Below are 12,893 nucleotides of genomic sequence, written 5' to 3'. Positions count from 1 at the left end.
AGCTTAACTGCATGCCATGGATACTTTATCCAAGCCCATACCACTCCACATCCAACACCACTGCACTACTCAGACCTCTGCAGCTTTAGCAGCTTAATATAAAAAGAAAAGAAAAAAAGAAAAAACAACTACACTGAGCCTCAATCACTCACTTGCAAAGTACATTGCAAATATGTAATATTGCATAGATAACAATATCAGACACTATAATAGTTTTATTGCAAGATAAAGCTGTTTTTTAAAATCCATTTTCAGAGTACTGTTTGTCACCTGTTGCACTGATATCACCAGCAGAAGCTCTCAGGAAACTCTCAGTCAGTTTTTTGTGCAACCATGATTCACATTTAAGTAAATCTGAGCCTGTGAAGCAGCCCAGGGCTGAGTCTAACCCTATCAATTAACAGTCAGTTCCCCTTTAGTCATTCAAGGGTGGTTTTCACAGTTGTATGATCCCCAAAACAGCCTTCCAAAGTCTCTCTTCCATTTTCTCTTTCACACACACACACACACACACACACACACACACACACACACACACACACACACACACACACACACACACACACACACACACACACACACACACACACACGTTCTTGTTTCTTCGCTCCAAGTCTGATTACTCATTATTGATTGCTCCACGCTGGCTTGTCTATTTTCTTTGTGCACCCCTGTGGATTAAACTCAGAGGAAGTAGTCAGGGGGCGGGGAAGGTGGGTTGCTGGTGTGGGTCGGCTGGGCGTCACCACCGGTACCATGGTTTGTGCTGAGCAACTTCTCATAGCGAGCCTTGTAGGCGTCTCTCTCCCTCAGCACTCGCGTCAGCTCGCACTGTAGCTGTTCCAACTGATGAGAAAGGAGTAGAAAGATTGTAATTTATCTGCGCTTCGCTGAGCTAAAGTGCAAAGATGCTCACTTGGAGTGCATTATTTATTCTATCTGCAGAGTGTGTCAGCGGTTATGTCAGATGCTGCATGTTTTTGCTGTCCTCACCTACTTTAAAACCAGAATTTCCCATTAAAAAGCTGGCTGATATTAATGATTAATGCCAGTGTAGAAAAAGAGGCAAAATCTCAGGTTTGACACTTATGAAAAGAAATTGAAGACTGTGTACCTGCTGGGTAAGCAAATGTTTCTCAGACTCCAGAGCGTGCCTGTGCTGTAAACGCTTGTAGCGGCAGGACTGGGCATAGCCTCGGTTCTTTAGCGTGCGGCGTTTCTGCTTCAAGCGCACCACCTCGTCCTTGCTCACTCCACGCAGGTGTCGGTTCAACTCGCGCACTGACAAGCTCACCAGCTGCTCATCAGAGAAACGCTCGTTTGCCCCGCACTGAGGAACAGATGGAGACGACACACATAAAGAATATGCTGTTTCTCACCATTAATTGGCAACAAGACACATGCAGGAAATTATGGGAGGGTGTGCAGGGTGTGAAGCTGGTTCTGGCAAAGCTTTAGATTCATATATGGCATGAATGGTGTACACATGATGTGTCAAACTGAGTGTGTGTGTGTGGTGTGTGAGCGTGCCTGGCTGTCAGGGGGCACATTCTGGCACCACATGTCTATAATCTGTCATGTAATCTGACTAAGTGTGGGAGACAGTTATCAGGATTACCCACAGCAATAATAGCAGATATTATCATAAGCTCACACTGTGTTCCATATAGAGATCCACCCAGACATCTTGATCAACCAGAACACAGATTACAAAGTTTATTTACCTTTTACATGCAGAGCAGAATATTCACAACTGAGTTATTAATAAGATACTAATGTAGTTTTAAGCAGAAATACTTATCGACAAACATTTTTCTTCCTGAGGACACCAATAACAGGCCGGCTGTATATACAGTTTGCTTCTATTTATTCCCCATTATTTGTAACGAAAACTGAGAAATTATTACAAAGTAATTAGAAAAAGTGGCTTAACTTTTTTTTTTTTTTTAGGTCTTTCAAGATTTAGTCACCACCAAACTGGCATCACATAACAATCTGCAACATTGAGCCAAAATCTTGGTGCATCCTTTATTGTAATAATGCAAATTTACAGTATACCTTTTAAAATACTAACATTTAGAGATTTACAGATGTCAGATTATAACTAAATTAAATTACAGAATACCTGCAGCTGCTAAACTGTTTTGGGAAAAAATGTTCCCAAATTTTCCCTTAGGTAAAGATTTATCTTCCCTTATTGTTGCCATGTGGAAAACAATCCTTAAAGTGATACTTCAGATAGACAAAGACATTAATAACCATGTTGTAATGGCCTAATCCTAATCCTTTGCTGGACCATCGCTCCCTCCTTCCGCCCAGCCTTTTAATGCGACTGTTTTCTCGCTTCACGTCTTTTCCCTCCAGGAATTTCTCATGGTTTACTGATTAACGCTTCCTGCTGAATATTATAATCATAATTAGGCCCTCTCTTCAATTCTGGATAGATTTGTACCTGATTGGTTTGTGGGTGGTGATGATGGTGATGGTTGCCATGCATGGGGTGGTGCGGGTGATGCTGATGATGGTGATGCTGGTGGTGATGCTGGTGGTGATGAAGGCGGCCCTGGGGGCTGAGGGGTTGGGGGTATGGAGCAGAAGCAGGGTTAGTGTTGGGGAGGGAGGGAGGGCCTGATGAGAGGAAGACGAGTGGGCGATGGCAGATGTCTGCTGCTTTGGCGCAGGAGATGTCACCTCCGCTGTCGCTGCTTGAGTCTCCCAGGTTGCTGCTTGAACTCTGAGAAAGACCTGGGAACTGAAAAGAGGAGGTGCAAATGATGAAGGGAGAGAGAAGTATAAAGTCAGTTGTTTAGTGGGTATATGTATAATGAATAATAACACTGACATAGCATAAGAAATTCTTACCTGTGAGCTAACAGCTGCTGCAGCTGAGTTCAGTAGAGCCTCCACAGCATCCTCACACCCCAGGAAGCCATTTACCTGCCCTCTCTCTCGGTCCCCTCTCTCTGGCACCCCTCCCAAGGCTCCCAGCAAAGTGGCGGGCCCCGTCACCTCACCTCCAAACTGTTGCTGCAGTGCGGCCAGCCAGATCAGGTCCTCCAGAGAGGCTGGGGTCGGACCTTGAGGGCCGCCATGGGCTGGACTGCCTTCCACGTTCCCCTGAGAGCCGGAGCTGATGTTGGAAGTGAGACTGTTGGGTATGGAGAGGGGAAAGGAGATGGAGGAGGACGATGAAGAGAGAGAAGAAGAGCCCGAAGGGGGTGGGTGGGCATCGCTGAATGTGGGCGAAGGTGGCAGTGAGTTGTAAGGGCTGGAGCTCAAGCTGGAGTCCTGTGGTGGGTGGCTGGTGTACGGAGAGCTGGAGGGGTCATGGGTACCAGATTTAGGGTACGCACATGGAGGAGGGAGTGGAGGAGTGTCAGATTTGACCTCAAACTTGAGAAGGTCAAAGTCGTTTAGGTATTCCATGGCCAAAGGGCTTGGGGGGAGAGAAGGCATGGGGAGGGAAGGAGAGGACATGATGTTTGTCGCTGCTGCTGCTGGCGGGAGCTTCAACAGGGTTTTTACGTGTGTCAGGATTGTTGAAAAGTCCAGTCCTCTGACTCAGTGCAGCTCATAGACAGCGGCAGCGGTGATGTCAGAAAGTCCACTGGTTGGTGAGTTTCTTTTGTGAGAAACTGTATGTCCCCTTTTCCTTGTCTCTGTTTCTTTTGTCCTGAAGAAACAAAAAGGGAAAAAAGGGTTTGGATGGAAGGGATAATAGTAATGGGTGGTTGATGTTGTCTATAAAGAGCTGATAAGCTGTAATTAATGTTACTAATTTTGTGCAGCATAGATTTAGCACTCATAATTAATTAAAAGAAAGCTAAGAAATGATGCATCGAACCAGAAATATGTGTTTTTTATTTAACTTCACTCGTTCTTTTTCCTTATTAAAACTGGAAGCCTACATTACCCATAATAAAAGCTGACAATGATCTTTGAGGTGTGTTGTGTTGCAGGCCTTAGGCTGCAGAGGAGTGGTAAGCTCCTCCTACATCTACATCCAGATTATTTTCATTTGAACTTAATTTCCAGCCTTGAATTTAAATTAGATATTGCACTACTCCCAAGCTCTGTCAGCTCATTCATGAATACATCTAAAGACCCCCTTTAATTTAACCATTTCAGTTTGACTGAAATATATATATATATATATATATATATATATATATATATATATATATATATATATATATATATATATCAGTCAAACTGATTCTATCATGAAATGCCTTAAAAAAAAGGATCAGTTAGAAATGGGTAAACATCAAGGTAGGCTGTGTTTGTATATTAACACACGAATCTGCAGCACACACCTCTTGCATCCCACACATGTAAGCAGTCTGTGTACATAAAAAACACAAAGTTTCGTGCACTTAAAAAGTGCATTTCCTCTCTTGTAATTATATCAGTACTGAGCGTCACATTTCTTCTTTTTAAGATCTCCTTGCTAAATGAAGAAACTGAATAAAATGTGCTGCCAGATGCCTTTTGACAACATCTTCTTCTGCATGTCAGGTTTTGCATTTGGAATACTTCCATGTAGAAATACTTTCCAGGTTGCTCAGGAAATGCAATATATCTAGAAACATCCGCTCGCTGAACTCATAAGCAGTTGAAGCAGAGGAATTCACAGGCTTAATCATTTTTGACAGAAAGATCCAAAGGTCTCAGAGAGCAAATCCAATTATCGAGCACTTCAGACTTTAATCCAGAGGCCACGACTTTCTAAAATTCTATACAGCTGTAAATTTACTTTTAGCAAAAATTGATAACAAGTTAAAAGTAACATATCAAGATAGTAAAATGTGACCTTTTTTATGCATTTGCTGTCAAATTCATGTTCAAAAACTCGTTTTACACAAAAAAAGAGTTACATGACAATATTTTAGAGTAACTTATAGAAAGTCTGAGACGATAAATGAGTTAAATATTAACATAATAAGTCAAAACATTCAAAAACAAATGAAGAGGCTAAAAGTAGTGTCCTCACAATATAACTGAAAAGTTCAACACTTCCATTATGCTACAGGGGTAAGTGCATCGAAGAAAGCTGTAAGTGGTTTCCGCCAATACTAATTACACTCCTTCAGATGTAATAGTTGTTATTAATAAAATGAACACCTAATTAAAAAAGTCCACCTTTGACTAGTGCCTCTGCTTCACTGCTCATTACTTTCACCCCCTGTGGCTCAAAATGGATTGTAAAAGAAAGCAAACAGTGACAGGGCTCCATGGAGGCCTCAGTCTGGCTCCGGACCAGAGTTACAGCAAAAACACACACATGAGAGAAAAAAGTAGAGTGAAAGCAGGCCGAGATAAAGGCCCGGTGTGAGAGACGGTCAAACAGGCAAAGTGACTGAAAAGATCTTACCGTCGGTCATAGAGAAGAAGGATGGTTACGAGCTCTTGTCAACGTCCCCACTGAACACACACACAAACACAAATAATCGACTGACTGGTTGACTGACACGTTTGGAAAGAGACACAGAGGAAACAGCGTGTGTGTGCATGTGCGTGCGCATGTGAGTGTGTATAGCACTCTGCTACTGAGTGCCACTGCCCCCTTTCTTTCTGTCCACTCTGCTGCAAATCCCTGTTTGCAGCAATCCCCTCCTCTCTCTCTCTCTCTCTCTCCGTCTCTCCCCTCCACATCCCTCTCTCATAGTTCACAGGCATGTTCACGCTCTCTGGCAGTGTTTCCCCCGCTTCACTCTGTCACCCCATCCCATATTTTGTACTCCTTTTTCTTTTTCTCTTCTTGTTTTACACGTTTCTGTTTCCTTGCATACACCCCACACACATACCTCCAAATTCCCAACTCTCTCCTTTGATGCGACATAAAATTTCTTGCAAAAGAAGCAAAAACACTTCATACATGCACCGCTTCCTTCATCAACTACATTTCAAAACTGTTGTTCTGCAAAACAAGTATCGCTGACACTTCATGAAAGTTTACTCAACTATCTCTGAATATTTATCTCTCGGACATAACAACTTTAACAATTGTGTTGCTGCAAGTTGGACTGTAGGCTCTGTGCTGCCTCACAGTGGATAGTCACATATCCTGAACTGAAAATGAGTCAAGAGCAGCTCTGCTTTAACGCTAAAATGCTGTTAAATATTGAACCTGTGAGTTGTTACAGTCAACCAGGTTAAAGACAAAGTTTTAAAAACTCTCTAACCCACAGACCCTGTCACTGTAACCACATAAGGTCAAATGAGTCTAAAACCATACACTTATTGTGTTGTTTTTCCATCTGATTGGTGCCTTTTTGTTCAAATGTTTCACTGCAATGGAAGATGCTTTAAAAAGAAGAAGCTGTAGAGTATTACTATTAAGGTCACTGGATGTTTACTCGAGACTCACAGATTATACAGGTAACACAAAAACAACAACAACCCACAGAAGAACAAAGAAAAATGGGGGAATTTATTGAAAAAGATTGTTTTAAATTACAGGATTTAGATAAAAATTGTGTTGCAGCAATTGGACACTGTCAATTTAAACCAGTGTCCAACGTACTTGTCAGCAGAGGTGCAATCTGCTCATGTACTGTGCTTTGGTTCAATTTCAAGGTACTTTTATCTTACTTGAATATATTCACTTTTTAAAATTCATCGTGGTAAATTTCCCAGAGAAAAAAAAAATATATATATATATAACACAGGTTTTGAATATCTAAACCAGCTGGCTGTTGGTTTATTCTAACATGGTTTTATGTTGACAGTCTACAACATAAAGTAATTATATCCACTGATACAATACAATATCTATAATTTTTATAGTATTGCTTTTGTGCATTTGATGCCTAATATTTCTCATTATTTTCTCTGCATTATTGTAGGTCTCTGTCTTACAATATAAATTGCCTTGAGGTGACTGCTGTTGTGGTTTAGCTTTATATAAATAAAACTGAATTGAATGTTTTCTGGTGTAATTTCTATTACCACTGTTTAATATTAAATAAATACATACCAGCAGTGATTCACCCATTAAGCTCATCCCATTTATGGATTTATTCAAACAAAGTAATGAGTCTTAATTATGTATTGCCTACTGGCCCCAAAGGCAAACAGCACTTCTGTGCTTCATTATGTCTGGATTAATTTGTAGCAGTATAAGTTAATATCATTTTAAGCATAAAAGACTGATAATTTAGATGTATGACTGAAAATGTATCAGTGAACAATGATCTCACTAACTGGATATGTTTTCAGCTGGTAGATATTCATCTCTGTGGGTACAGACCCAAAACATTTCAACAAAGAGGTTCGTGATTTGAAATTAGCACCCCCCGCGTCGCCTTACTACCCTGCCTCTCACAATTAGGATCAAAATCTGTGAACTAATGCTGTTTTTTTTTCTTCTTCCAAGCCATTTAAGTCTGCAGGGAAATGCACAACAAGCGTTTCTCGATGCTCCTTAAAAGCTAAACTTGTTAATCCCGAGTCTCTCAGTGTCTTAATAGCGTCTCGTTCAGGAATCAGTAAGTTAATAGTGCCTTCACAAATCTGATTTGGACTGTAAACAAAACCTTTATTGAAAGCAGACATGCTGACTCGTGGAAAAAAAAAGCACAAGACTGATAAACAGTTTAGTATTTTACTATGTAATTAAAAAAATAAATCTTTAATAAGCAGAGATGTTACTGACAGCTAAATAAGATTTAATAGACATAGTAAAATAGAAAAGAATTTAAAGGTAAAAAGCTTCTGTTCTCTTCTTTCAGTTTCTGTTTCCTCTGCTCTCTACTTTAACCTCTCTATCTGGCCATCATTTGTGTTTCCGGGGAAAGCTTAGCAGCTAAACCAACAGGGCCTCCTGTGAGGGCGAGGGACAAAGAGAGGGAGAGACACAGAGGAACTTACCTCATACTTCATGACAAACACACAATCACTCCTCCTGCATCTACACACATTTATCTTTTAGCATCTCAGTGTGCCTTACACGCAGGTGTGACCTGAAGTTGATTCAAATGATTCACTGTTCGTTTGCTCTTTTATTTTAGAGGCAAAGGTAAGTTTTGAGGTCGTGTGATTAAGATAACGTAGTAGAGGTCGACCAGTATGTTGACTGGCTGGTGTTGTTTTATCACATTAAACACACAGTGACACAAAAGCTTTTTTCTTACATAGAGTAGTAGTAGTAGCAAAAAGATTCTTGTAATAATTAGAAAATTATGTCATCATATATCAAAGAAGCTCTGACTCCTTGAAGCAGAGTAGCATCATATTTGAGCATATTGTATGCAAAGTCCAGCTGTAACTTGGTAACAAGTAGTTGGAACAAAAACAATGACTTTTCTTTTCATTACCATAATTTTTCCATATCATGTCTGGCATACTTTAATTAGAGTACGATGATATATTGAGCCAAACACAGAATCATTTTAATGCAAAACTGAAACCTCCGCTTTCTGAAACCTCAAAAAGCTGATAAGCCAAAGCCCAGTAATAACAGAAGGTAAGAAAAAAAAAAAATCCAAACTAACAGAAAAAGTTAGGCACTGGGGACAAAGGCAAGAAACATGGGATTGCACATGAGGGGAAACAGATGATGAGAGAGGTAAATAAAAACTAAATATAGATGGCAGGCTGATTAGTTTACGAGACACAGCAAAGAGAAAGAAAAGAATAAAGACAGAAAGCAAAAAACACAACAATTCACAAAAGAAAACAAAGTACAACATGATGACATGATGTAGGGAAATAACTATAAAGACACACTCTTTGCAAAGCGTAGTCTGGATTTGATTTGCGGAGGAAATGTTTAGCTTAGCTTTGCCAGGCTAACTGTGATGACATCGTATCCTGTTTCCTGTCTTCATGTTAAGCTTACTGATTGCACGCTATGACTTAATATCATCCATGCCGATAAAAATATATTAGTCTTACAATATATTTAGAAAGAAAATACATCATGCACTATTACACTAACATTTCTTCACAACAGATAAAACTGGAAACACTCCCTTGCAGGATGCTTTTAGATGTAAATTGATGATCTGGCAGAAAAGACTCCGAAAACTTGAGCAGGCTATTGGCCCTGACCCCCTGAATGTGACACTGACCCCCCTATCAGCTCTTAACCCGGTTTCATAGCCTTCAGAATTACTACTTAGAGGCTCTGAAGGCCAACAGAGGACATGACTTGGACTATTTGGACTGTACTCCCCCCCTTACTTCCTTCACCACAGGAGCTACTGAGAAACTCAGGATGAGGCCAACTACAAACAGCAGGAGGAAACAACTTGTTGACAAAAAGCAGGAGACATGAGTAAGAGAATACAGACAGATAGGACGGAGGGAATGAGAGAGTGACTGATTTGGGGATAGACCTGGACTGTTAGGACAGATGGTGTTAGCTGGAGCACTGTAGGGTCCCAGTAACTCGGTCTTATCCCACAGATACATGTCCTAATCCTGACTAACTCTGCTACAAGCAACAGGCTTACCCGTCTCACCTCACAGGGGCTCCCTCCCTTGTCCTTTGTCTCCTTCACTCTTCATGCACACACGCAAACACACAGAAACAACACAGTACTCAAAAAAGATACGTGACCGGTTAAATGATGCCTGTAGGATAATCACATTGTGCCAAAGACACAAATGTTATATTATGCTTTATATTTCGTCCTGGTTTTACAACATCTACATGCACTAATTTTGACTTTTTTGACTGAAATTTTATTTGTAGTGGCTTCAAAAAGTAGTTTCTATATTAAAAGGATTGATGGCAAGTATTTTGGCTTTAACTTGAAAGCGACATTACAATTAATATACTACTAGGATGTATTCCAGTTCTCCTAATTTATAGCACAGGTATTGAGTTATTTATAATAGTAATCATCATAGACTGTATATAAAGGATGGCTCAGTGTTACGGCCCTAGCAGGGCCTCCTCCTGAAGGTGCCTGTGTGGGCGTGTCCTTCAATCTCTCCTGCCTTAGCTGCCACCTTTTTCTTTTGTGCAGCTGACTCTCGTCAGTAATTAAAGGGATTTAAGCCCAGGGACAGGTGAGCTCTGGCCCAGAGTGCCATGTGCAGCTAGTGAGCTGCCCTCTCTCTTTTTGACTTATGTTTTACTTTATTGACCAATAATTGACTAATTTGTTTGTTTCCTTAAATGGTGATAGCGGCTTGTCCGTCTCTTTTAGTTGAATATTAACAGAAACTTTAATAAAACTCTTTAATTTAACCCTTTTGCCTCCTTGACTCCTTTTTCTGACCTGGACACTTTTTGTTACTCCCCCCTCACCTTGTACACCACTCAGGGGAACGTAACGCTCAGATTAATAGTCTATATGTAATTATTTTGACCATGTTTTTGCTTTGAAATCATATGTGACATCAAGAGGGAGAATTTTTTAGGAATCATGGGCTCTGCATTCTCTGGTAAATCACAAGGTTTGACCATGGTTTACAAAATTAACATCACATGGGACTCAGTAGGATGCATAACTAGCAATTAAGCCAATAAATTCATCACGAATGCATTTAGTGAGGACATAGATCGCAGGAGAAGTAGGATAATTTTACCTTAGACTTGAATAGAATTGGATATTCTTTTGCAACCTGTGTAGCCGCCCACTGTTGCCTATTCCAAATAATACAGTTTTTGAAATATAGTCTTTTATAAAAGGTCTGTGATTATTATATGCCTTTTGTGAAAATGACATATATGCAGCATTTATCCCTTTTGAACATACTGCATCCACAGATCAGCCACAATATTAAAACCACTGACAAGTGAAGTGAATGCCATTGGTCATTTTGTTATGATGCAACGTTCTGCTGATGTGGCTTCTGGTGCACCCGGATGTGTAAGCCTCTAGAAAGCCTAACCCTGCTGCTAAATTCCTGGTGCAAAGCACAGGACAGCTCCAGACGTCCTGTTTGCATCTCCCAACTGATCAGAGCACGATCATCACAATATTCTGCAGATTTGTTTCATTGTTTTGGCTGAATTGGTGTATAACTAGGCTGCTTACAGTTTACCTTATGATGAGCAAGCAGAAAACCCATGCAGAATGTTGTGATGCATTCATAATGACCGTGTACATCACATTGGCTCATTATCTTTGGAAACAGCCATTTGCATAAATATTCTATATACATTCTTCCTCTGGGGTCTTTGCTTATCATTTAACTTCCTTCTCCTGGGTCCTCTAAGCCGAGTGTTTTTCTAACAGGCTTCTAATCCATCACTTCAGCTGCTAAGCTTTAAATTGCCCATTTAAATTTGACTTTGAACTTGTGCACCTATAAGCTTACACATTTCATATCCTGTAAGCTATTTACAGTCTTTTATTGATTTCCACTCCAGACCGTCTTACTCATCTGAATGGAATTATGAGGCTAGTCACGGGATTAGATCTGATTCTCCCTCTGAAACTAGTGTCGGATTAACAGATACCTGTGCCTACATAAACCATCTGTAATGTACACATAAGCTGTCAGAAGCACTGCTATTACCTCACCTACCCTAGACTCAACCATCTATTCCCACCTCAGATCAATGGATACACTTATCGTCTCTATTTGTACACTTCTACTGATATTTTGATATTTAAGAGTTTAATCCTTTGGAGACATTTGCCACAAAACAAGCTACAATCTTAAAAGGAAAATAACACATATTATGATGTTCTTACTATTATTCATACACATAATGCTTGAATACTGATCACTTTAACTGGCATCATAATTATGCACTTACAGAATATAAAATCCATTAATAAATGAACTCTTCATTTGATCCATAAAAGCCATAATTTTCTTCTTTTTTTTTTTTTTTTTAATAATCAATTAATGACAGACTCTAAATCTGACAGTTTAACATGTCTATGAGCACAACATTACGTCAACACTAAACACGCAAACAAAAAGTATTAGACGGCTTTAATCTTTAAAATAAAAACAACAAAGATGAAGAGAGATAGAAATTGGGGGTGGCAACAGACAGAGAGACAGAGGCGGTGGTTTTGGAGGATGAGCATGAGGAAGAGAGGGATGAAGGGATTAAGGTGGTCGATACTTTGGCTCCTCTCCCAGACTGAGAGATGACACTAAATCTGTTAATTCATTCCCCCTCTATGCCCCTCCCTCCATCCTCACTCGTGTGGCTGTTCTGATTCTTATCCTCTTGCAGGATTAGGATATTTTTACTGTCATTCTTAATGTCACAAACACGTCAGGCACTTTAATGCTAATACTATTCCCTGAGTTAATAGTGCACCTCACTTATCAATAATTCAGATGCAGTAAAATTTTCAGTAAGATCGTCAAACTTTTTGAAAGTATCTACATTAGTGCAAGAATAAAAATAAAACATTTATTTTAGCTGTTAGGACATTTACAACTGTGTTTGGTTTAAACAGATTCTGCAGACGGATGTTGTGGTATTTATGAGTTAATCTGGTTATTTTGGTGGGTTTGCATTGCCTCGTTTTTCTTTAGAAATAGCTTTGCCTCTTTGTGTTTATGTTCATACTGCACTGTATTGTACAGCATACCTCCTTTATGCTTTGATCATTTAAAAACTGTAATAAAGGTTTGTTCTTTTTATAACAGTATGTGTTTCAAGCAGTTTTATTAATTCTAATATTTGATTGAATGTGTGGATTTAATTTTACTCATGACAAAATGTGATTTTTGTTAACAATTTCCAATTCATTTCAAATTAGTTGAAGCTGTTCCTCTTAAACACCGCAGTTTATCCTAGAATCCACCTGCAAGTGCCACCATGCTCCAACAGCCCAAAAATGACATGTTCAACATTTTAACCTATACTTTTCATTTTTTATACAAACTTTTCGTGGACATATTGTACCTAACAGTATCTGTGTATGTGCATAGATGCACATCTATGAATGTACCTCAACACCTCA

At 39.7% G+C, this 12,893-nt stretch overlaps 1 protein-coding gene across 1 annotated transcript; it reads right to left on the bottom strand.

Moving 5' to 3' along the window:
• Nucleotides 1-551: 551 nt before the first annotated feature.
• nrl (neural retina leucine zipper) lies at nucleotides 552-5,568 on the bottom strand. Its single transcript, XM_026160254.1, has 5 exons — nucleotides 5,375-5,568; nucleotides 2,863-3,673; nucleotides 2,453-2,752; nucleotides 1,115-1,330; nucleotides 552-846 (listed from the first exon to the last, which is right to left on the bottom strand). The coding sequence occupies exons 2-5, from the start codon at nucleotides 3,475-3,477 to the stop codon at nucleotides 685-687; spliced, it is 1,293 nt and encodes a 430-aa protein (XP_026016039.1). The 5' UTR covers nucleotides 3,478-3,673; nucleotides 5,375-5,568; the 3' UTR covers nucleotides 552-684.
• Between the last annotated feature and the right edge of the window lie 7,325 nt (nucleotides 5,569-12,893).

The sequence above is a fragment of the Astatotilapia calliptera genome, chromosome 23 (assembly GCF_900246225.1).
Source record: "Astatotilapia calliptera chromosome 23, fAstCal1.2, whole genome shotgun sequence".
NCBI lineage: Eukaryota > Metazoa > Chordata > Actinopteri > Cichliformes > Cichlidae > Astatotilapia > Astatotilapia calliptera.
Note: the sequence above shows the minus strand (reverse complement) of the source record. Positions and strands in the feature narration are given on the sequence as shown.

What these genes read in the sequence shown, in the direction of transcription:
- nrl (XM_026160254.1), bottom strand. Translation starts at nt 3,477, where the DNA reads ATGTCCTCTCCTTCCCTCCCCATGCCTTCTCTCCCCCCAAGCCCTTTG. An exon ending in ACCACCCACAAACCAATCAG is followed by an intron (nt 1,331 to 2,452) that starts GTACAAATCTAT and finishes TCTGTTCCTCAG; the next exon opens with TGCGGGGCAAACGAGCGTTT. An exon ending in AACATTTGCTTACCCAGCAG is followed by an intron (nt 847 to 1,114) that starts GTACACAGTCTT and finishes CTTTCTCATCAG; the next exon opens with TTGGAACAGCTACAGTGCGA.